A 23017-nucleotide genomic window follows, 5' to 3' on the forward strand; every position below is an offset into this window, starting at 1 on the left:
TTGGGGGGGTGCAGTAACTGAGGTTCTTCAAAATGGTTGTCCCCATGGGTGCTTCACTTTGTGAATCTGCACCCCCACACTTGTAATCAGAGATTTTTAATAACAATGCCTGGTTGGGTCACACATGTGCTGTCCCCATCTTGTGCCATCTGACATGGTTACATAACCCTGTGCGACCAACTCTCCCTCAGTTTCTTCTCTATTACATTCTATGGTGCAAAAAAACTCCAAAGGAGAGGAGAAGGAGGAGGGTAGTGGAGCACTCACAAGGACAACCATCTCAAAAGAACCTCAGTTCCTGCACAAGGTGAGTAACCTTCTCTTCTTCAAGGAGCGTCCATGTGGGTGCTCCACTTTAGGTGGCTGTAGAGCAGTGCCCCTCGATGGAAGAAAGGGGCTTCGAAGTTGCAGCCGTGGCAGATGATAAAACCACACTTACCAGTAAAGCATCTGATGAAAGTGCTGCTCTATGGCATAATGCTGTGTGAATGTATGGGCTGATGCCCAGATTGCTGCTTTGAAGATGTTCATAACTGGTACATTGTTGAGGAAGGCTATCAAGGCAGAGTGTGCTCTGGTGAAGTGTGTATGGATCCCTTGTGGGTGTGGTAGCTGTTGATGGCGACAGCAAAGGTAAAAGCAGCTGGAGATCCATTTATACCGCCTATGTTTGGAAATGGTATCCCCCTTAGATCATTTTGTGATGGAAAGAAATGACTTTAGTGACTTTTTGAAAGACTTTGGCCTCTCAATGTAAAATGCTAGCGCTCTTCGGATGTCCAGGATGTGAAGCAATGCTTGTTGTTTATTCCCATGAGGTTTTGGGAAGAACGATAGGGAGATGGATGGGTTGATTCAAATGGAATGAGAAAACTACTTTAAGAATTCAGGATCTGGTCTCAGGGTAATTGTTTTAAAAAAATATTGTGTGGGGGTGTGGCAAAAGGACCCTGTTCTCCTACTCGTCCGGCGGATGTGATAGTGACGAGAAAGGCCACCTTTAATCGAGAGGTGGAAAAATGAATGGATGGATGGTGTTGGATGGATCCAGCAATAGAAAAAGTGGCAGGCGTCTCTGGTCCTTGACCAAACCCTCAACATTGCTGTTTAGAGGGAAGTTGTTGGGATATTGAGGGCTGGGAAGGGAGTGGTCTCCATCTTGCGGGTTGCTGCCTCTGCGGGTCACGTTGCCTCTGAAGTTGTGTGTAAGGCGCAGATCTAGATCTTTGCATTGTCAAGTAATACTTCCGTGTGTGTGTCCAAAGATCTGAGTCGTTCGGGAGTCCTTCAAAGTGTGAAGGGACTTGTGTGTTTTGGCTGCAAACAACTTGGGGCCTTTGAACAGGACACAGCTGGTTGTACCTCTTTGGGAAAACCAGAGAGGTGGCGCCAGGAAGCTTGTTGCATTCCTATGGGCATGGCACTGAAATGTGCCGCCATGTCTGCAAAGTCCAATGAAGTTTGTAAAGTTGTGCAAACTAGGAGCTGATTCATGGATATAAATGCTTTAAATTGTTCCTTTTTGTCCTCAAGTATGTGTTCAATAAAGTCAGACATTGAGTAATCTGAGTGACTGTATTTGGCCATTAGTGCTTTATAATTTGCGATCCTAAAACCACAGGACTGCTTAAGAGTAAGCTTTACGTCCAAAAAAGTCCAACCTTTTCCACTTCCTCTCATGCGGGGTGTTGAATGGTGTTGTCCGCCCCACTTGTTCACGCCCTCTACCATCACAGAGTTTGATGTGGGGTGTAAAAACAGAAATTCCATTCCCTTGGAAAGGACAGAGTATTTTTTAATCTGCTCTTTTGCAGACGGGTGGAATTGTTGCTGGGATCTGCCAGATGGTCTTGGCTGGGTCCACAAGAGCTTCATTTATTGGAAGGGCAATCCTGGAGGAGGTCCAGCAACTTATGTTGGGACTCCGCAACTTCTTCCAACAGAATCTCCAGGGAATCTGCAATCCTCAAACTTTTCCTGGAACTGTTTAAAGTCAATCCCTGTCATGGGTGGTGGAAGCATAATAGATTCATCTGGAGAGGAGGATGAAAAATTGGCATCTGGCATGAGTTCCTAATCTGAAGTCTCCTCCAGTTCCTCGACTGCCTCTTCCAGAGGTTCAGAGGGCCCAGGTACAGAGAGTGATGGAGAATGCCTTGACCGCTCCTTGAGTGGACTGGGACGCTTAGGGTAGTGTGGGCAGTACGCTGCTCATGGGTCCCAGTAGGACCACTGTGGTGGAAAAAACATAGGTGGCGGCATCCATGGGTGTCTGTACCATCTTTGAGTTTCAGATCTGGTATTTATGGTGCTCTGGTGGACCTTGTCTTGTAGCTGTGAGGATAGGTGAGGAGTGATGGGAGGAGAAGATTTCCCCTTCTTCTTCATCATCATCCTCATTGCTAGATGAAGGAGGAGCTGATCTGGGTGGTGCGGTAAGATGGCACAATACCAAGCATGCTGGAGTAAGGTCGGAACCGAGGCGTGGAGATTCCGGTGCTAAGACTAGAAGATCTTTATTGAGAAGAAATTGCTGCGGTACCGAGAGCATCAGTACCGAGGAGGGTGTTGTCGGCCATACTGATGCCTTTACCTCAGTGAGGAGGGTCACATGCTATGTGCTGTAGAGGCAGAAGGTGGCACCACAGACTGTAGCATTGCCAAGCTGCTTGGTGCCGCATGTTTGAGCAACTCCGGTAGTACCAAGGTAGGTGTGATAGTTTCCCTTTAGTGCCTTTTTCCGAGCCAGCCTGCTTAGGGTCTTTGCCTCACATAGTACCCATTGTACTGGATGTTCCTGCTACCTCAGAGATGAACGGTGTTGGTGCGGTCACTACCGATGGGGTCTGACAGGTTGGGGAACGTCTCTTTTTGGCGGATTCCTGAGGACGGGAGGTCTGAGCCCGCTTATTTGTCGTCTTTTTGGCGGAGTGTTCCTCTGAGAGGGTGGTGGGGAACCTCTACCAGATGCCACCGCTGGTGCTCAGTGCCCAGGAGGGGTCTGTGATTTCAGACACCAGGCACAGAGACTTTATCATGAGGAGTTTTAGCTGTAGATCCCTAGCTTTTCTGGCACAAGGAAAGTATGGCAGTATGAGCATTTCTATGGTAGGTCTAGCTCCCCAAGACAGCAGACACATTGTGAGTGCCCTTCAGACCCCAGGATTGAGGACTGGCAAGTGAGGCAACATTTAAAACCCGGAGAGCCGGGCATGAGGGAGGCTAACTATACTACACTAAGGTGTAGCCTAATAACTGAAACTTAAATTCCTAAGAATAAAAAAAAAAAAAAAAAAAAAAAGAACAGGGAAGACATAGGGTAATAAATTAAACTATTAACTAGTATTCTAAAATTAAAGATAGACAGATTAGCTCAGAGGCGCTGCCAATTGTTACATCTCAAGCCCAGGGTGGCAGCGAAGAAACGGAGGGAGGGTTGGTCGCACAGCACTATGTAACCACCTGAGATGGCGTGAGACAGGGACAGCACATGTGTGACCCAACCAGGCACTGGAGAATTTTAGTAGCAATTACAAATGCACGGGCGCAGATTCACCTAAAGTGGAGCGCCCACGGGGACCCTCCTCAAAGAACAGCAGCAGTTTGCATGTGCTCAGTGGAGACTTGCTAGAGCTTAACAGATAACCTCTATGAAGAGCCCATCCTCACTAAGCATGCTCCATCTCCTCACAGCTCTTACACATGCAACATCTTCAGAGCTGCTAGGCTTACTCCAGGCTAAAGGAGCAAAGCCACACTTTCACAGCTGCTTAGGATTAGGGTATCAGAACTGAGAGCAGGGAGCCCATCCCTCCTGTGCTCACAGTGACCTCCTGCTGGCACCAAGGCATCATGGAGGATGAAGCTTCCTGATTCAAATGCAGACAAGACTCAGACATAGGGTGTTGTGAGGGAGGGGTGGGGGTAGATTGGGACAAGAAGCCTGGTCAATAGAGACTGGGACTTGAGGCTGACAGGACAACTGGTAACTAATGGAGCAAGGAGAGAGAGGTGACAACAAGCTGGGATGTGGGGGGAGAGACTGGAACAAGGGTCCAGGAGAAGTGAGGACACAGATTAGATGAGAAGCTGGAGGAGGAGACTGGGAGCCAGAAGGGACAGGGAGCATGAGTGGAGAAGGGAGAGATAGACGGGGGATTGGAGAGTGAACTGGCAAAGGCTAGGCAAGGAGACTGGGACGAGACACTTGGAGGAGCAAGACTAGGATTTACTGGCAAGGAGAATGGACTAGGATCAGAAGCCTAAAGAGTAGAGACTGGGGACTTTGATGAGTGGCGGGGCGCAGAGAGGAGAAAAACAGATTGGAGATGATGGGCCAGGAGTCAAGCCTAGGGTGGATGAGCAGAGTCTGTGCCCACTGGAGCACATTCCGCTCCAGAACATGGAATGGAAGCCTGAATCTCATGATTCCTCTGCTGTCAACAAATATCTGTGAAACCCATTGTTAATGTTGCAAAGCAAAGCACTAAGAAGTTAGGAAATACCAGAATTAAGGTTGCCTGTGAAACCTTAATTCAGCCCCTTATGTTTCCATTGTCTATCTCATTCTTGTGTCAGTAGGCAGCTTTGTCTGAAACGGAGTCAGAAAGTAGCAGAAAGTGCTGTGCTCCCAGGCAGTATTCTGTTACTCAAATGGACAGCCAAACCTTTCCATAACAATAATGCTCTGTGTGGCAAGTGGGTGTAAGTGTCTTTCTAAAGTGCTCAGCCCATCCAAAGCCCTCTGCCTCACAGCACTCCCGTCCCTGAACATTAGTAAAACAGTGATCACATCCCCTTCTCCAGATGGTTCCTTAGGGCAGGCAGCTAGTGAATATGGGAATTATTATACCATGAATAGTAACCTAGTCTAGTATCTGATGTAATGCTTTTTCAGCTCCATGAGTTCTGTTCTACTGCAGACATCTTTAGTGCATCCCTCATCTAGTTTCTAATTTCAACCTACAGGTGAAGGCAGGAGTTGAATAAACTAGGTTAAAAGTTTCAAGTGTAGAGAGTTTAACCATCTTTTACATAATAGATAAATACAAGAGAAAGGGACCAATATACACAGAAGGAAAAAAAAATAGCTGAAATTTGAAGCAGTGACCAACGTGAAGGATGTTCCAGATAGCAGGAACTTGAGAGGAGATGGCTCTTCCACCAAAACAGATGCATGTAGAAAGCCCAGGAAGCCGCTGCTAAAGAGAGAGGAGTAAAAACACAAAGTCCATAAAGCAGGCACGAGTAAATCCACGGAGCATTTTTAAAATTAGTTTGGAATTGATTCTTAAGATGAATGGGTAGTCATAGAACTATTTGAGAATCTTCATTAAGACTGACAAACTTTTTCATACCTTCCTTTTACTTTCCAGTTTCCCAATGTAGTGTCCAACTTGAGAAGTTAAACATGAAGTTATTTCTTCACTTTTCTTAGTCAACTTCAGCTCTCCTGAATCAGTTTGTCCAACTTCACTGAACACAATTTGAAAAAAAGATGGCTTTGTAATTCTTCTACTTCTCCTCCCTTCACCATCTGACCCCTATTCAAACATTATATGTAAAATTAAGGATTTAAATAGTAACAGCAGTGGGGGGAGAAGGGGGGTCCTTAAAATGAAACGCAGAACAAGAATGCAGGAGCACTGAGAAAACATGCCTACTCCCACTATATCATGTGGCCTTTGCTACGTATATGTGGCTTCTTTTCACTTTGATAAAAACAAACTAAGATTATATTTTAAATAATGTTTATAAACTAGAATTGATACACTAAATAAGTACAGTTTCCTTAAGATTTAAAAATAATCAGAATTATTGGCAGAGTGAAGAAGTCATTTTTGGGGAGCAAAATTATTTCTTCCACAGGGTTGGGGTCAGAGAAAGGATGGGGCCAAAAACACAAACAGCCATGTAGGAGATAAGGCAAATGATCTGAAGTGGCTGAAAAAAACCTGATAGTATTTTTAATTATAAAATGTGTCACATCTAAGACAATAACATGTATATCACATTTTAGTCAAACATTTTACAACAATTCACTTCCTAAAGTGATACAATAGAAAGGAGGAGAGAAGTTCATGGAAATCATACAATCTCAGTTTAAGGTTTTTTATCTAGTTTATTAAATATTGCTTTTTGGGGTCATGTTTACAACAAGCCCAAATAATTTGTTTAAAGATTCAAAGCAGTAATATTAAAATACAGTTTCAATATAAAGTTTGTCACAGTTTTACAGTATTCAAAATGACAGATCTGCCTTAAAAAAAACCCAAGTCTATTACACCAAAACATAAGAAAAACAAAACAAAAAAAAAACAAACAAGTTTGGCATTTTCATAATCTTAGTATAAAACAGAATATTAAATCTATTAGCGGCAAGCTGACACTTTAATCTATTACCTAGTCTGAAATGTATCCCTTAAAACACACTATACAAGAGCACTATATAAAAGTTATGTTGATCATTTGATGAAAGTGCATCCCTGAAAGTTTCCCAGTTTAATATATTTAGCTCTTTAAAAAAACGCATGTCAAAATGTCCTCTTCTCCTTTTTTTAATTGAAGGCTTTACTTCAGAGTTTGAGATTTTTGCTGCTGAGTCTCTTGTTTTTCAGCCTTGTTTTAAAAGTCTCTATGGGCGCCCACCAGGGGTTAGGGCAAGATTAACCATTAAATCACGAACAGCTCCAAATATTGTGCATTCACCTGGAAAAGGAGAAAAAATACAAGTTAGCATGACAGAGAAAAAAATGAATTAACAATCAGGGGTTAATTTAATTTGTAACAAGCAAGCAAAGTATGCTACTCAAGCTTGCTCCACGCTGGGGCTCACACAGTACTTTCTGATTTTTAAATACTGTGTAATACTTTAACATAGTGTAAACAACTATAATTTACCCACACTGGCTGATTACCAGTGTAAAAGCATTGTTTAGACTATGGTTTTAGCCTTAGAAGGGAAAGTGCCTTAAAGACAGTGCTAATTAAGACTTGCAAATTCCACTGACCTCAGGGACATTGCCTGCATGAATATGTCATTTCAGGAATATTGTTTTGGTACCTCTGGTACAAGTTTCCAAACCCATTCACTCCAACAGTTAGAATTTGTGAATATGTCACGTAAAGTAATTTCAGCTTGAATTTCTCAGCACAGTCTCTGGCCAGCCATAAATCTGCCAGAAACTAGTGGCAGCTAGTATTAAGGCTTTAATACCTTTTGAGTCTCATGAATCCATGGGATGATTTATCATACAAGGAATTTCTAGTTCTTCTGTAACCTGTTCATAAAAAGCTTACGCGTGGTGCATCTGACCACATTTAGTTTCATAAAAACTTCAAGAAATTGACAGAAATTTACATATAGTAACTGATTACAAGCAGCAACTAAACTTTTTAAGAAACCCAAGAAGTTTGAAACTAGTGCTGGGTGGGAAATGGTTTCCTATCCCACAAGAATTTAAGATGTCAAAAAAAATTCCCATCCTAAAAATCAGGATAAAAAGGCAAAATCAAAATGCAAAAAAGTTTTAGATGGGGTCAACTGAAACTCCCCCCCCCACTTAAGTTAACTTAAATTTTGAAGTGAAAAGTCATTTCAACACAAAACATGAAACTGTTTCAAAAATGTCAAAGTGAGACATGACAATTTCAAAATTTCTCAAATTTTTTTTGAAATGGGAAATTCTTCAAAATCAACCCTTTCTCATGAACAGTTTCAACAAACCAACATTTTCAGCAACAAGTTCCCAGAAATGTCCCTATTTGAAACCTCTTATGCAGATCAATTTCAATGACCTCAACAGGTGTTTTAGAAGAATTTGACAAAAATATAAAAATATATAAATCACCACAAGCCAAGATCAAGATATTTTCATCTTTATTCCAGCAAGACTCCAGATCTCAGGCCACACAGTTCTCTAATTCCTTTCCATCAGGAAATGTACAGTGAAGGATATGGTACAATTAAAAAAAAAAAAAAGTTTAAAACAATAAGTTTTTGCCTAGTCAGGTTTTTTGGGCTGCATTCTTCCTCTCCACTTAACTTTGGGCTACTTAAGCAGTGTCAATTAAGATCTGTTATGTTCTGCTGCCGAGGGATGATGGTGTGATCTAAGTGATTAGAGCCGAGTGCTCTGGGAGCCATTAATCCCGACTGCTGAACCAAACAGTCACAGCATGACTTTGGACATGTCATTATCGACTTGCACCGTACATCCAGCTGCAAAAATTGGCTAAATAAAATGCAGTACCTCAGTGAAAATCAGATATTCAGAAAAGATTAGCTCAGGTGAAGTGTAATAAAAAAAACTGAAGTGTTTGAAGGCCTTGGCCCTACAAGCTCCTCCACATAGGCAAACCCTAGCATCCCCACAGGGTCCAGAGCAGCTTGCAGGACCAAGGCACAAGCTTAACCACATTGGTCCACAAAATACTGTCTCTCTTGGGATTCTCTGCCTTTTTTCAATGTAAGGTTAATCTTTTACTGAACAATTGGTATTTGATTTCCTTTTGGGGAGGTGGGGTGGAAGTCTTTCCTGGAAGAGATTCACTGGGTATTCACTAGGAGTTAATATTTCAGGGAAACAAAGATTTAGGCAGTGTTTAACAATAGGTACCTGAAAATAAAACTCTGCCAAAAAAGTCACTTTTCAGTTACTAGCATTTTATTAAAAGGACAATGAAGTTGAGTACAAAATACTCTCACAAAAAGAGAGAGCAAGGTAAAAGATACAGCCAAAATGAGGCAACACTGATTATAGTATACAATAAGTGTAAATAGTACCATAAGTGTTACTTCATGGATTTTTAATCAGTTCATCTCATTTGTCCCATCCGCTCTCAAATATTTCAGTTGTGAGTATAACACAGGTAAGTCAGTCTTGCCATTTCCTGCCATTTTTATTGCTGCAAATCACATTCCTACAGTGTGCATGTTTTTGTAACCACAAAGATGGAACATTTATCAGCTATAGTCACAATCATTCAGACAATAGGTATTTGTCTTTGTTGAAATTAAACAATTTGAGGCATTTTCCTAAACCATATTTATGGATACAGTCTTGCAAAAACTATAGTTTTCTGACAATGGATCAGAAGTAGGTGCTAGAATATAGGGAGTGCAATTCTCCTTCCTTGGCTAAAAACAGGCAGGAAGCTCTTCCTCTTTGCCCTGGCATAGGGAGTCCCCATTCCACTCTGGCTGGTATGGTGAAAATTTCACCAAGCTGGGGAATAGGTTTTTCGCAGGAGTGGGTGGGTGAGATTCTGTGGCCTGCGTTATGCAGGAGGTTGGACTAGATGATCATAGTGGTCCCTTCTGACCTTAGCATCTATGGATCTATGAATCTGAAGTGAGAACAGCAGAAGGAGCTAGTGCCTTGCTGGGAAGTTTCTGGGTCTCCCAATCCTTCCAACCAGTAGGTGGAGCTGCAATAGCATTTGTCAAAAGTGATGTCCCAGCTAGGAAACCCCTCTTCACTCCTCCTGTAAAAAGAGATCTGTCCCCAACTAGCTATCCCTCTCCTTCACTGGGGAAAGGTATAACCTCTCCTACCCCTCCAAAGAGACAAAAGGAGAACACTCTCCACCCAGCTATACGTCTTTCCAAAGGTCTTAAATTTTTTAAATGGCAGCAAATTGCATCAAACATTTCAAAAGTTTCCAGCAGAGGGACCCCCCAACCCCAGCCTTTTTTTTTTTTTTTAAACACACATCAATACAGACACTATATGCTGGTAGAAATGGGGCTGGTGTACACAGGAATGTCCCCTACCCTACTCCACATATTTCCTTGACTGGATAGGATCCTACTCGAGGACATGGGCTTCTTTCAGATACACTTTTTTCTTGTCCCCATTCTGTTCCATGGGCTGTGTCCCATCTCATTACATCAAGATCTATAGTGACAGCTACAAAAACTGGTGAGCTCCACCCTCCTATCTTGATCAATTTACCAAAGAACAGATATCTCAATTTTGGACATTCCAAGTAGCTTTGAAGATTGTTCCCTATGCCGTGGCATTCCAACAATATTTTACTGTGAATTTCATTTAATCATAACTTCAGGAACTGAGGTACTCCAGTTAGGCTCGGAGAAATATCTATATTTTTCCCCACTAGTACTCAACAAGAGAGAACTTGCACTTCTGAGACATTCAGTTAACTTTGTTTTTTGAAGGAGTGCTATTTACCCAACTGAGCATTCCAATCTATTGTGTACAGAAATATTGTGGGTAAAACTCCTTGTAAAAAAATATTTATCACTGTGTAAGATGTTATTCCAAAACATCAAGATCACCACCTATTAACTTTAAACAATTATGTTTGGTTAGTTAAGTAGAACAAACATGTCCTGTTATACGTAACATCATGCTCAGTAATAAAGTGCCCAAACCTGTTTATCTTTAAATCTACAAATGGGGAGGTGGTGCAGGACTGAGATCTCTCACACACAGCTCTTGGAAAAATGAAATTGCAAGTTCAAAGTTATCTCTCAGAGTTCAATTGCCCTCTTCCTCATCCTGCTAGTTCTCAGAAAAGGTCTAACACAGGGTAAGAGGCAAGCCACAGAAGGAATTAAAGTAGAGGATCCCATGAGGTCTGGGAAGCCTTGCCCAAGCCTTGTTTGTTTTCCCCCCTACTCATCTACATTGCTATTAAGTTTAATATAACAGAAGATGCAATATTAATGTGAACGTGGCATGATTTTCATAAAAATAGGCACATCCCTAGCAATTTAAGATGTTAACATTCTAAAATTCTGTCACTCCAAATGAAGCATCAAGCATAACAAAAGTATTGTGAATTAGATTAAGATATATAAATACTTAGAACAGAAGCAGAATTCAGCCTTTGAGTTCACCATTTAAACCCTATCGCTGGTGTGTTTTAAAAAACACTTTTTTTTAAGTGGTTAAATAAAAATGTTGCAGCAAAATTGAAACAATTTTCATTCCTAGGAACAACTTACATGCAAGAGCTTCACAGCACATTTGGTAGAAAGTGAAAGTTTTCACTGCACCCATGACAACACTGGTAAAGCGTACATTCAGCAAACAATCACTCCGATCATTTTTCATTCTTCACGATACACGGACAGTGTTTGATCAGGGCTTTAATATATCTTTATGCTATTCTATGGAAACGGTTTATTAATCTATGGTAAACCATGAAATCAGATGTTTTACCACAGCATTAAAATTGTTATTTACACTGAGTCCACTCATGAACACTATGTTGCTGTGACTGCAGTAGCATAAGCCATGTCAAAATACATGCATTCTACCTCCTAGACAAACAGTAAACTAGCTTGTGCCATTAATACAACCCTCTAGCACAAATGACTGGTATGGTCTCAATAGTACTCAACAACACATAAATTAACCCTATGGGGACCTGAAGATCACCTCAAGAAAGGCTGATCGATCCTCTCTCCACACAGACATGCATTACAAATCACTAAAACGAAACCCCACTTATTCTTAAGTCTGAATACTTCTTGAGTTCTGTCTACTGGATATGTACAGTACCTGGTCGTGGAGAATTCAGTTCTGCAAACCTCTTTAGAATACTGCTAACCAACATGGGAGCAGCAGCGGAAGAGTTCTGCTGCCTGGGAATGTCTGCCTGTTGCGTTGTACCCGAAGCCATATCATAAATTATTGGGACAATAATGCTAACGGCTTCCTGTGGGACTGTAGTTTTCTGTGTTAACTGAAGCTGTGGGTAAAACAAAAACGATAAAGAGTGCATTAAGATGAAACAGTATTTTTCAGACACACACATAATGTTAGGATAGTTGCCTTGCTACTTCAAGCCCTAGCTTGTAGTCAGGTCCTTTTTTATTTCATTTCCTTTTAAATTATCTCTATGTGGGGAGAACATTCAATACAGTAACACACACAAACTAGGTTTCACATAAAGATTCTATACCTAAGAAAAGGTATTTAAGTAAAACGAATTGTGGCCATAGCTTTCCACATTGTCTTCATCCTACTGCATATACACAATAAATTCTTCCCATTTTATATGAGCCCACTGTCCAAAACAGAACCGCTCATTGCGGCAAAACTTCTAAACATTTCTAGGCCTATATTTTATTCACATCTCATATTTCACAGATAACAGCTCAATAATTAGGAATAATCTACATCCAGTCTCAAGACACTATAGTTGAGATAACCTCCTAAGGACCCATTCGCACTGCCAGTACAACTGATTTTGTAACGGGTTGAAGGCACCATCATCTAAGCCTGACGATTAACACAGTTCAGTTTGTGTCCACACAGTGGCTCTCCTGACATCAGACCACATTTGTATCGCAACATTCTGGGAAAATGCAAGCAACTATCCCACAGCGTTTCAGCGAAGAACAGAAAGACCAGAGGACACAAATACAGAATGGCACCAGCAGTGCATGAAGCAATGAATTTTAGGATACTTTATCACAGCATCTCCAGAGAGCAAGGAAGACGACTAGCCAAAGAAGGTACGCAGGAATAGTTATGGGGTCATAGCCACAGAAAGGGAAAAAGTGTGCTGAACGATAGAAAAAAAAAAAAACCCCAGTATGCGACCCTAGGCTTCTTGCAACAGCAACATTTTTAGCTACCATGGTTACTAGCCAAGAGTAGCCATGCCATGTGCAGACAGAAGCCAGGTTTAGAGAACTGACCCTTCTACCAGCTGGTTAGTAACACTGCTCTCCTTTCAGACCCTGTCCACACGGCAGCTTTTAATAAAGACAGCTATTATACTTACGAAAAACAACATTTTGGATTTCAGCACAACAGCAGGTGTTCCTGGAGGTGCAATTGGTGGGGCACTGGGAGGAATCGTTAAACAAAACTGCACATTCCATTTCAATTGGCTTGCTTGATCAGGGAACTGTTTTAAAAACATGCCACAGAGAACATGATAAAGCAAGGCACATTAAGGTAACATATGTGTTTGACTACTGTAGCATGTTGGTACTGTTAAATGACACTTAAGCTAGACTCTTCAAGCTTTCAGATGATTTCACATTTAATATAAATATAATTAAGAGTTAACTAATCTCCTCTTGCTATGAGAATGGTTCTGTGAATCTACACTGAGATAGCAATGAAAATACTATACAAACACACAGTTGTGTTATTTTCATCAAATGCTTAGAGTCTAGGGAGAGGACAAGTTTTTGTTGACCTCTTCGTAAGAAGCACAGTGAACACATCTTTACTGAATTTATGCATTTAATATTACATTCTGTATCTTCATTTACACTACAGGGTGGAACTCATTCTGCAGTCACAAACAAACAAACAGATTTTTATTATTTTAAGCACAGACTTGGAGTTCAGTAGTCTAAATATTGTCAATAAAGTTAAAAAAAAAGTAACTTACCAACTCCAGTTTCATGATGTGTACACAGTCCCTGAGGATATGTGTAGGAGCTCCTAGTAGTTTTGTAAAGGCTATTAGCGTGTTTGCTTTAAATGGTGGTCCTGCAACCTACAGTAATACAATACCAATTAGTACGGTCCATCTAGATCAGAATTGGTCAATTTGCTATGTATATAGCACCACAACTGTGCATAGCTGTTAACCTCTACTCTTATCCTGCAGCTCTTATTCTCATCACTAGTTCCACTGATATCAAGAGAATTACTCATGAATAAGAGCTGCAAAATAGGCCAATATTAAAGTGACATAGAAAACAAGACATTGAATGTTAGTAGTTTAAGTACATACTCTTGTTTCAAAGAATTTCTCCAAAACTTGTAGCTCCTCTGGCTTCCATTGTCCTGCATTTTCAGGTGTTACTTTTAGCTGCAAAGTCTGGTTGGTTTTCGGATTAAGGGCAACCCTGCACTTCAGTGCATCTGTCTTAAACATTATTACACCTGGTTCATTGGAGTTTATTAGCTGTAGCTGTATGAACAGAAACACCACATCTAATTAGTACTTCATGGAGCAGGAGAAAAACAAACTCACTCCTCAGACCCCCCCCAAAATTTTGAAGGTTATTTCTTTTAATAAGAGCACCAATTAAGTTTTGGCCATATAAAAACATCACCTTCAGGAATAATACAGTGCTAGATCCCGGCCCCAACTCTGCTCCTTTTGCACTGGTCTGGAAGCACAAAGGAGTAGAAACTGACCTCCCCTCCACAGCTGTTGATTACTTCAGCATGGAGGGAATCTTCAGCACTTCCTCCCCATCCCTAGGGCTAAGGGTATGGCTAGATCATGCTGAGTTCTGGTCATTTCCAGCTGCTGGGGGGGGGGGGGGGGGGAGAGGAAGGGGAGAAGAGACTCCTTGGAACGTACAGCCAGCTGGAAAAGTTCAGAGCAGCCCCAAGCCTGCTCCATGCACCACTTAGAGTAAAACCATCCCCAAGATCAGGGATCCATAATCTGACACCATAATGGCTCTCCACCCCAACCTGCTGCACCTAGGGGGGACTGGGTATCAGAGGATCTGGGCCCCAATCATCATCTTTTATTTATTCTTTTTTTTTTTTCCCCCAAAGAACAGCTATCACATTATACGACTGCACAGGTTTTCCTTTTTTTTTTTTTTTTTGGGGGGGGTGGGGAAGGGCACAAGGGAAGGGAGGAGAAATCACACAATATTTTGCATACAGCTAGGAAGGGTCATTTATCAAGAACTCAGATACTACTGTGATGGGAACATGTAAATGCCTACACAGAGGGACCAGATATTTACTGTAGTCAGGTAAGTAGGAGACTCCACACCTAGAAGTGTGGGATTCCCTGAAGTTAAGGACTTCAGAATACGGTCAGCCTAACTTTGAAGGGGATTTAATTCTGTGTTATACTGCATTAATAGACTGATACACTACTGTTTCACTTTGCCAACAGCATGAATAGCATAAGCAAGAAAGTTAAAATGTAAGTTTGAGATCCTCCATATTTATATAGAGATTTACTAGCATTAATTAAGCCCTCACACCCCTCCACCCAGATATGAGGGTTAGGAAAGTATTACGCCCATCATACTGATGAAAAGAACTGAGGCAGGGAGATTCAGAACTTTTTCTTAAGTTCATACTTGAGTCAGTGAGAGAGCCAGGAATAGAACACAAAGGAATCCTGACTCTTCAACCCCTACTCTAATCACTGGACTTCATTTATTCTAGATGTATTATACACAGTTGTTCAAAATGGATGCTGAAGGTGTATGGTGTTCCAACTAGAAAGTTGGAAACATTTATTAGCAGCAACGTTCTGGATATCTGCTCTTACTTTCTCTTTTTCTCAGATGCTGAAAGCAATTACAATTCAGACAGAATAGTCTGTGATTTATTATGAACCAGACCTATAATGCAAGCATGTGACAAACAACTATTAAGAAATTTACACTTGAAAGTCAATACTTAGGGAGTTACCAATTAATCATTTAAGTACCGTTTCTTGCTGGATGATCCTCTGAAGGTGTCGCCTCATAATAACTGATCCAAGGAATCGCTCTAGAGGGGAGCAAAGATAGCTACCAGCTAGTCCTGGTACAAGCCCAGGAGTAGGAGAGGGCAGCAGTAGAATATTCAAGGCACTGTGAGTGAGGATTGTGGGGATAGATGCAGCCCAGGAGCGCTGAGGTAGTTTACGAGGCGGAGGCATATTAGTTGGCATTGTTTGGGAACCTGATGGAAATAGAAAAATTCTCCCTTATTGAAAGTATACAGAGTTTGACTGCACGTTATGTTTTCAAATTTTTGGAAGATACTGTACAAAATAGTAACAAAGATGACAGTCCTTGCCCCAGGGAGCTCACATGGTGTCAGACAGCATGGAACTGATGGACAAAACCCAGAAGTAAATGGGGATGGGTTTGGAGGAAGAGGTAACAACAAAACTAATAGCATTACCATGAAAGCAGAAGTTTCATTTTGCCAACTTCATATATTTAATGACTAATTTTTGCTTTATCTTCCCAGTTAGCTCCTCCTCAAGGGAATTTACAGCACTAGCTGCCATACAACATAGGCCCAGCTATAGCAACAAAGTCAAGTAGTTATGGCGATTATACTCAACCCATGCAGAGAATCTCAGTAATGTTAGCAACTAGTATATTGGCCCTTTTTTCTCTCCCAAGCATCAGAGGTTAGGGGTGAGCCAGCAGATGGCAACTTTGTACTCAAACAGTGGGCAGAAGTGATCAAGAAGTATAGTTAAATCAATCTTGCCAAGATCATTTCACAGTGTTGGTGTGACATTTTACTATTCTTGTACTCATATGTACTTTCAGATCTTCTTCACACTGCTGCTATTCATCTGGACTTCTCCTCACCATGAGGTATCAAAGGCTTAAACACAAATATTCAATCAACAGCTCAGTAAATAAACAAAAAACCTTCAGAACCAGATAAAAACAGATCCAGTGCTAACCATGATTTGACTTGCTTTCCATTTTTTATTAATTATTTAAGACTCACACTGGGCCAGAATAAATGCATATATGTAGCAAAGTATTATTTTACTACTAAAGGGTAGCAGATAAAAATAAGGAATACTACAAAAGAGATGGAACAAGAAATATTAACTTTAAAGTGCATCACAATTATAATACTGTTAAATATAAAACTTACTTGTTCCAGCTCGTGGGGAATGAGAGGCATCCGGGACTGGAGAATGGAGAGAAGGATTGGCTGGCGACATTCCAGGCATGCGTGCAGCTGGTGAGGGACCAGACACTTGAGGAGATCCCGGCCAATTCCCTGCACGCTGACTGGGCGACATCATTGTGTAGGGTGAACTAGGGTCTATGGTACCTGTGAAATTCTCAAGGTTATTTTTTAATTAAAGCTTTTCTTAAGTCGCAGAAAATATGGCTCACACACAATGCTTTCAAACGAAGTATTCAAAAACTCCGTTTAAAATACCAGTATGACACAGCATCCACTTCCTTTTATCTCACACTCCATCTGTAAGATGTAAGCATTTTAAAGAATTAAATTTAAAATATAAGTTTACATACTTATTACTTTGCCTTAAATTCTATTAGTTATTAACTAGATTCTGCAAAGGGATCCTTCCATACAGAGTCCCACTGACTACAGCAGATCTCTACCTCCCACTAGCTGTATGAAAGCTGGACACAGTGAAAGACAAAGGGTGTAGTTTACTCGGGAAAATGCCTCAGTAACTTCACTTCACTGCAGTAAAGTTCCATAATAAAATCCATTTGTGTATACTTCTAATAACAAATCAGACTATAGTGTCTACAACAGACTGTTTCTCAGTTACTTGACTGATATGCTGAAAAATAAATCCACTCTTAATTTTTGGTGATTTAAGTAGTAGTGGTGTTATCGAGAGCAGAATCTAATGTACTGTAATTATAGCAGAAGTAATTTGAATAGAGTTTTCCAAGTAATTCAATAACTGAAGTGGGGGGAAGGATCAGTTGCACTTTTCTGTGCACTGTAAAACAAGACTTGGTCAACAATTTTCAAGTTTTAAGTTACTGAATCTCTTTAGCCTGTTCTCAATTACTTCCCTTTTTGACTCAAGCTGCATGTGAAGGTAATTAACAGAAGTTGTTTTACATTTAAAGATACAGGGTAAAGTAATTAAATTCAGCTGAAACCGTGGCCTCTTAGTGATACTGCATGATAGTCTAGGTCAATTTTCCACATATTAGTAAGGGGCAGTGAGTGATTGGTACAGTAACTGCTCACTTAATGTCATCCCGGTTAACGTTGTTTTGTTGTTACGTTGCTGATCTATTAGAGAACATACTCATTTAAAGTTGTACAATGTTTGCTTATAACATTGTTTGGCCGTGGGGGCTTGGAACCAGGGTGGCCTCCCCATCAGCTCCCCTTCACCCCCGCAGCGCCTCCCGCCTGCCAGCAGGCAGCCCCACGGATCAGCAACTCCCCCCTCCCTCCCCACACCTCCCACCTGCAGCAATCAGCGGATTCTCAGCATTCAGGAGGCTCTGGGGAGAGGGGGAAGGAGCAAGGACTCCCTGCCCCCCTGAATGCCCCGAAACAGCTGATTGCTATGGGTGGGAGGCACAGGGAGGGAGCGGTTTGTGGCATTCAGGAGGCTGGGGGGGAGGGGAGAGGCCATCGCATGCTTGGGGAGAGGAGCTGGAGCACCCCCAGGCACTTTAGAAAGAACAGCAAGAGGATCAACTGGACGATCCACCCTCTGACTCCACTACCTCAACCAAGCTTCACAATCATCATTGCTGAGTACAGTATTAAATTGTTCGTTTAAAATTGTTTAAAAACGTATACTGTATGTGTATATAATGTCTTTTGTCAGGCAAAAGATTTTTCCCTAACATCTCCGTCCCCCAATTTACATAAATTCTTATGGGGAAATTGGATTCGCTTAACATCGTTTTGCTTAAAGTCGCATTTTTCAAGAACATAACTACAACGTTAAGCGAGGAGTTACTGTACTTAATTTTCAATAGACTAGCAACACCTCAAAGTAGTTGAAAGCATCTGTATGGCTATAATTACCAAGAAAATCCACATCCACACAAACTGCTATTTCAAGCCAATTGCTGAACACTCATTATTCCAAACAGTGTAAATCTCTAGACCTGAAGAAGAGCTCTGTGTAGCTCAAAAGCTGGTCTCTTCCATTAACAGAAGTTGGTCCAATAGAAGATATTACCTCACCTACCTTGTCTCTAAGTCTGCACAGACAGGGCTTAATTTTAAGAAAGTTTATTGTTCATGTCAATATAGAGATGTACTATTACAAGAACTCACCATGTGGGCTGGCAAAGTTAGCTGTTTGTCCCATTGTTATTCCAAGAGAGGAAGGCGAAGGAGTTGGACCAAATGATGCTGGTGATGGAGCTCTCAAAGCACCACTAGGGGAGCTTGCAGCATGCAGATTTCCTAATAAAGATAGCCAGATACAAACAGCAATTCATTGTTGTTTCCTACTTTTCCTTCAAAAGCTTGAGTAAACCAATAGCAAAGAAAAATCAGAAAAAAGTGCTCTCTCTTTTTTAGAGACATGTCATACTAGTCCGAGTTATCTTTACCCCCAGCAGCTGCATCTTGGACATGAATCAGCAACCATGATACCAATTTATTCAGTAACCAATCCTTCTTCAAAGGCAAATGTGAACTAGAAATTCTATAGTACATTTTACACGTATAATACATGACATTCTTAGGCAATAGGTAAAACATTTTTCCTTGTTATATCAGGCGCATCAAACTAACTTCAGTTAAGGTTGCATAACTATTTCCAATTTAAGCTCTGTTCTCAGGTGCTCATAACTTTTTGAAGTTTACACTTAGTTTTGGTCTCCACCCAAGTGTAAACGTCTGGGAGTAGAAAGTTGAAATAGCCCTTTCAGAAAAGGACCTCTAAAAGTGAAGCTGTTTGATTTGATCAATTTAGGTGCCTGTAAAAATAATTACCTGTTATGCAAGCACAGCAAATGCCAATTAAGGAAGCATGGCTGAAGTTCATGTAGAGCTCACATGCAGTGTAGCTAAGACCAACCACACTGTGCAAGCCTCATAAGTAACAGAAGGTCACTTTATGAGAGAAGTATGCCGTAAATCATACTATTCTTGAGAATATAAAAAGCGTACATTCCATAACATCTATTGCCAATATAGAATTGAGAGCCATCTTACCTGGTGACTGTGTATGCATCATGGAAGGAGATGGGGTCACTGTGTTGTGATAGGATGTGGGTGGTGAAGTAAGAGGGTAAGCTCCTGATGCTCCTGCCTGTTTTGCAAATGGCTGAAAGTGTCAACACAGTAAAATGGAAGTCTTCAATGATTTCACACTGAATCTACTAAGTACTAATGTTAATAGATTCTGCAAAAAACTGATGGTAGTTTGATATCAGATCTGTCTAATCAGCTTAACACCACAGCATCCAAGTCTTCAGACCTCCTTATTCAGGGCTTGCTGCTTTGTTCCACGGTTTTTGAAGTCTTCACTCCCTTCCCTCAAACCACATAAACACTATCTTTACACATCTCACCCTCTTCTTCACTTCCACCCTCCAAAGACCAAAAATCCAATACAGGTCCTCAGGTTACCAAAAAAATCTTGTAGTTTAAAACCACATTGTCTCCCCGCAATTACATGCTCCTCTTCTGTTTTAAATAAGACATGTTGAATGGTTCTCCAGAATGGCAGTCAACATGCTATGTGCTATCTATAATGCTATCTCAAAGTAAACATACATTTTAAAACATGAATAAATCTTCCAAGGGCTATTTCAAAGCACTATAGTTTATACCAGGGGTCTCAAACATGCAGCATGCGGGGCTATTTCCTGCGGCCCACCAAGCAGCCCGCACCCTCCCCACCCGGCCTACCTCCAGGCCAGGGGTGGGCAAACTACAGCCCGTGGGCCACATCCTGCCCGCAGGATTGCCCCTTGGGGCCCCGCGCTGCTCCCTGAAGCGGCCGGCACAATGTCCCTGCGGCCCCAGGGTGGGGCGGCAGAGGGCTCTGTGCATTGCCCTGGCTTCCAGGCACCGCCCCCTGCAGCTCTCGTTGGCCGGGAACAGGGAACCACAGCCAATGGGAGCTTCAGGGGAGGTACCTGAAGGAGCAGCAAGGTAGCACACAGAGCCCTGTGCCCTCGAGTCCCCTCCCTCCCCTGGACTGTAGGGACGTGGTTCCGGCTGCTTCCCGGAGCGGAGCAGCGTGGGGCCGGGGCCAGGGCAGGGAGTGGTGCGGGGTGTGGCGGGGACTTTGGGGAATGGGGTGGAATGGGGGCGGGGAAGGGCAGGGGCAGGCCCTCATGGAAGGGGTGGAGTGGGGGCTGGGCTGGGGGCAGCGAGTGGGGGGGTGTCAGTGATGCGGCCCTCAGGCCAATGCACTAGTCCTCATGTGGCCCTTGTGGTCATTTGAGTTTGAGACCCCTGGTTTATACTTGCTTCTCATCTGCTATTGCCATTCCTCTCGGGGAAGACACAATACATACATTTTTCTAAAAAGGTAGATATAAATTATGGAGAACAATGGAGATACAGTGTAACTTGTGGTTTTATTATTTTGCCTACATTTTACCTGTTGCTGTGATTGTTGGGGCTGAAGTTGTGATATCAATGAATCCATCATGTCCCCCCCAATAGGGGAAGGCGGATTATCATCCTCATTTACAGATCGTCTTCGTGCATCCTGATTGCTGTCAACAAACATGTTCAGGAATGTCTGTGGATATATTTGATTATTATAATTTATTACATGCCTCTAACAGCAATTCTATACTTATAACTGATCTAAGCATCAATAGCAGTAGTGTATGTGTGCTATTTATAACTTATTCGGTTATCCCTAGATTAAAATATAAATTCCATTACTTGAAATACAATTCACAAGATCAGGAAGTCAAAGACCAATTTGGTTACAAAGAAACTGTTGCTGTTTGCCACTCTGGCAAGTTCACCCTCAAAATTCAGTAGCCTTTCATACCAATCTCCTATTAAAAAGGTAGTAAATGTTTTAAGCAACTCTAGTTTTCTAGATCAGTACAAGTTTGTTCCCGTAGAAGTTTTGGCAAAACAACCCCCTTCCTGTTAAGTTCTACTGGCTTGTGCCAAACTGTTATCAAAAGATGGAAATCTACGTCTCCAGCCCTCAAATACAAAAAATTGACTCCAGGTTGGTTAAATCAAACTCAGGAAGATCTATAACATTTGTGAAGCCAAACAGCTCTCAGAAGGTTTAAAACTTGAAGGAAACCATTAACCAAGAAATAAAATAAGGTACATAATAATTAGAAGTAAGTGTATAAGAATCATCACATACTAGTCACTGGAAAATAATTTTATAAAGATTCTGTATTTAGATAGGACCATCGATTGAGATGTAGTTGTACTTATAATTTTGCAAGTGTAAAAATTATCTTTATAACAATTCCCTTTTTCACCTCCTCAACTAGAAATGAACCCTTTACTTAGAAGGTATCCTCAAGAAGAAAGTCAAGTAAACTGGAAAGGCATCTGCATTCCCAGTGTCCCCTGACCAACCACCAATATCCTAGAAGGCTTTGAAATTTTTGTTTTTTAGCTAGTTGGCACAGAAAAGACAATGAATTTGACTATTAAGGATATCAAATATTTATCTGAAGAGAGGTTTCTAGTGCAACCAAAGGACATTTATGCACAGCACTAATTTCCAGAATCTATGGCTTATAAAAAACAGGAATAAAAAAAAAGGGTAAGAGCACAGCTAGTCCCTGGAAGTTTCTTAAACAAAACCACCACCACCACCACAAACCCACCACACTTCTCGAAGATACAACTTACTTGGAGGAATTATGATCAAATCAGCCTGTGTCATTTCAAGAGATTCTTCTCTTCTTTAAAGAAAGACTCTACAATACCAGTGAGTGCCCACAGAACCTTACTTAATTTGATCAAAAATAAATCCAAACTTGTTAACCTACAGAAATGCAGGCATCCAGAGACCTTTAAACTCTGCCCTATAGTATCACTAAGCAATAATCATACGATTAAGGTATTTTAGTGTTGTTGGTCCTGGATTATCCTAAACTGATTTTTAGAGTCAGATTTTTCTCTCTCCCCAACCCATTCCACATATTACCCATACAACCTTAACTCTATGCAAACTGTTCAATATATCTTACCATGTTTGGGTTGATTTTAAAATGGTAAAATCCTTGTGGTGTATTTTACTAATTACTGATATGTACTTTCAACCATAACTCCATCTGAACATAGCTTGCCTAAGAACTTCCCTTTCTCCTCCCCCCAAAAATTTACATGATCAGTATAAAAATAAATCCAAAGAGAATGGTACCATGAGAGATTTCCAATGATATGAAGCATCAGCCTTAAAATTAAAAACTTTAAATTGCCATATTCACTTGTCTGCTCTAGCTGCTTTATGCTATTCTGGAGCAGTGCAGGGCATACTGGCCAGTTAAACTGTATTTTGAGCTGCTTTGTGTTGCCAGAGCAATAGAAAGTACTGGGAATTTATACTTCAGATTCCCCCTTGCATCTCATCCTGCACACACCCCCATTTTCCTCTCTCT

General features: G+C 41.3%; 1 protein-coding gene across 1 annotated transcript in view; it reads right to left on the minus strand.

Annotated features, from left to right (window-relative positions):
- Positions 1-6098: 6098 nt before the first annotated feature.
- Positions 6099-23017, minus strand: part of MED14 (mediator complex subunit 14) — a 51623-nt gene continuing 34704 nt past the window's right edge. Inside the window, exons 22-31 of the mRNA XM_074968986.1 lie at positions 21025-21168; positions 19626-19737; positions 18738-18869; positions 16593-16775; positions 15412-15647; positions 13732-13911; positions 13384-13491; positions 12763-12888; positions 11532-11721; positions 6099-6708 (exon numbers count right to left, since the gene is read on the minus strand). Coding sequence (XP_074825087.1) covers positions 6635-6708; positions 11532-11721; positions 12763-12888; positions 13384-13491; positions 13732-13911; positions 15412-15647; positions 16593-16775; positions 18738-18869; positions 19626-19737; positions 21025-21168 — 1485 coding nt within the window. The 3' untranslated portion in view covers positions 6099-6634. The remainder of the gene's footprint in view (positions 6709-11531; positions 11722-12762; positions 12889-13383; positions 13492-13731; positions 13912-15411; positions 15648-16592; positions 16776-18737; positions 18870-19625; positions 19738-21024; positions 21169-23017) is intronic.

Source organism: Natator depressus, chromosome 1 (assembly GCF_965152275.1).
Source record: "Natator depressus isolate rNatDep1 chromosome 1, rNatDep2.hap1, whole genome shotgun sequence".
Classification (NCBI taxonomy): Eukaryota; Metazoa; Chordata; order Testudines; family Cheloniidae; genus Natator; species Natator depressus.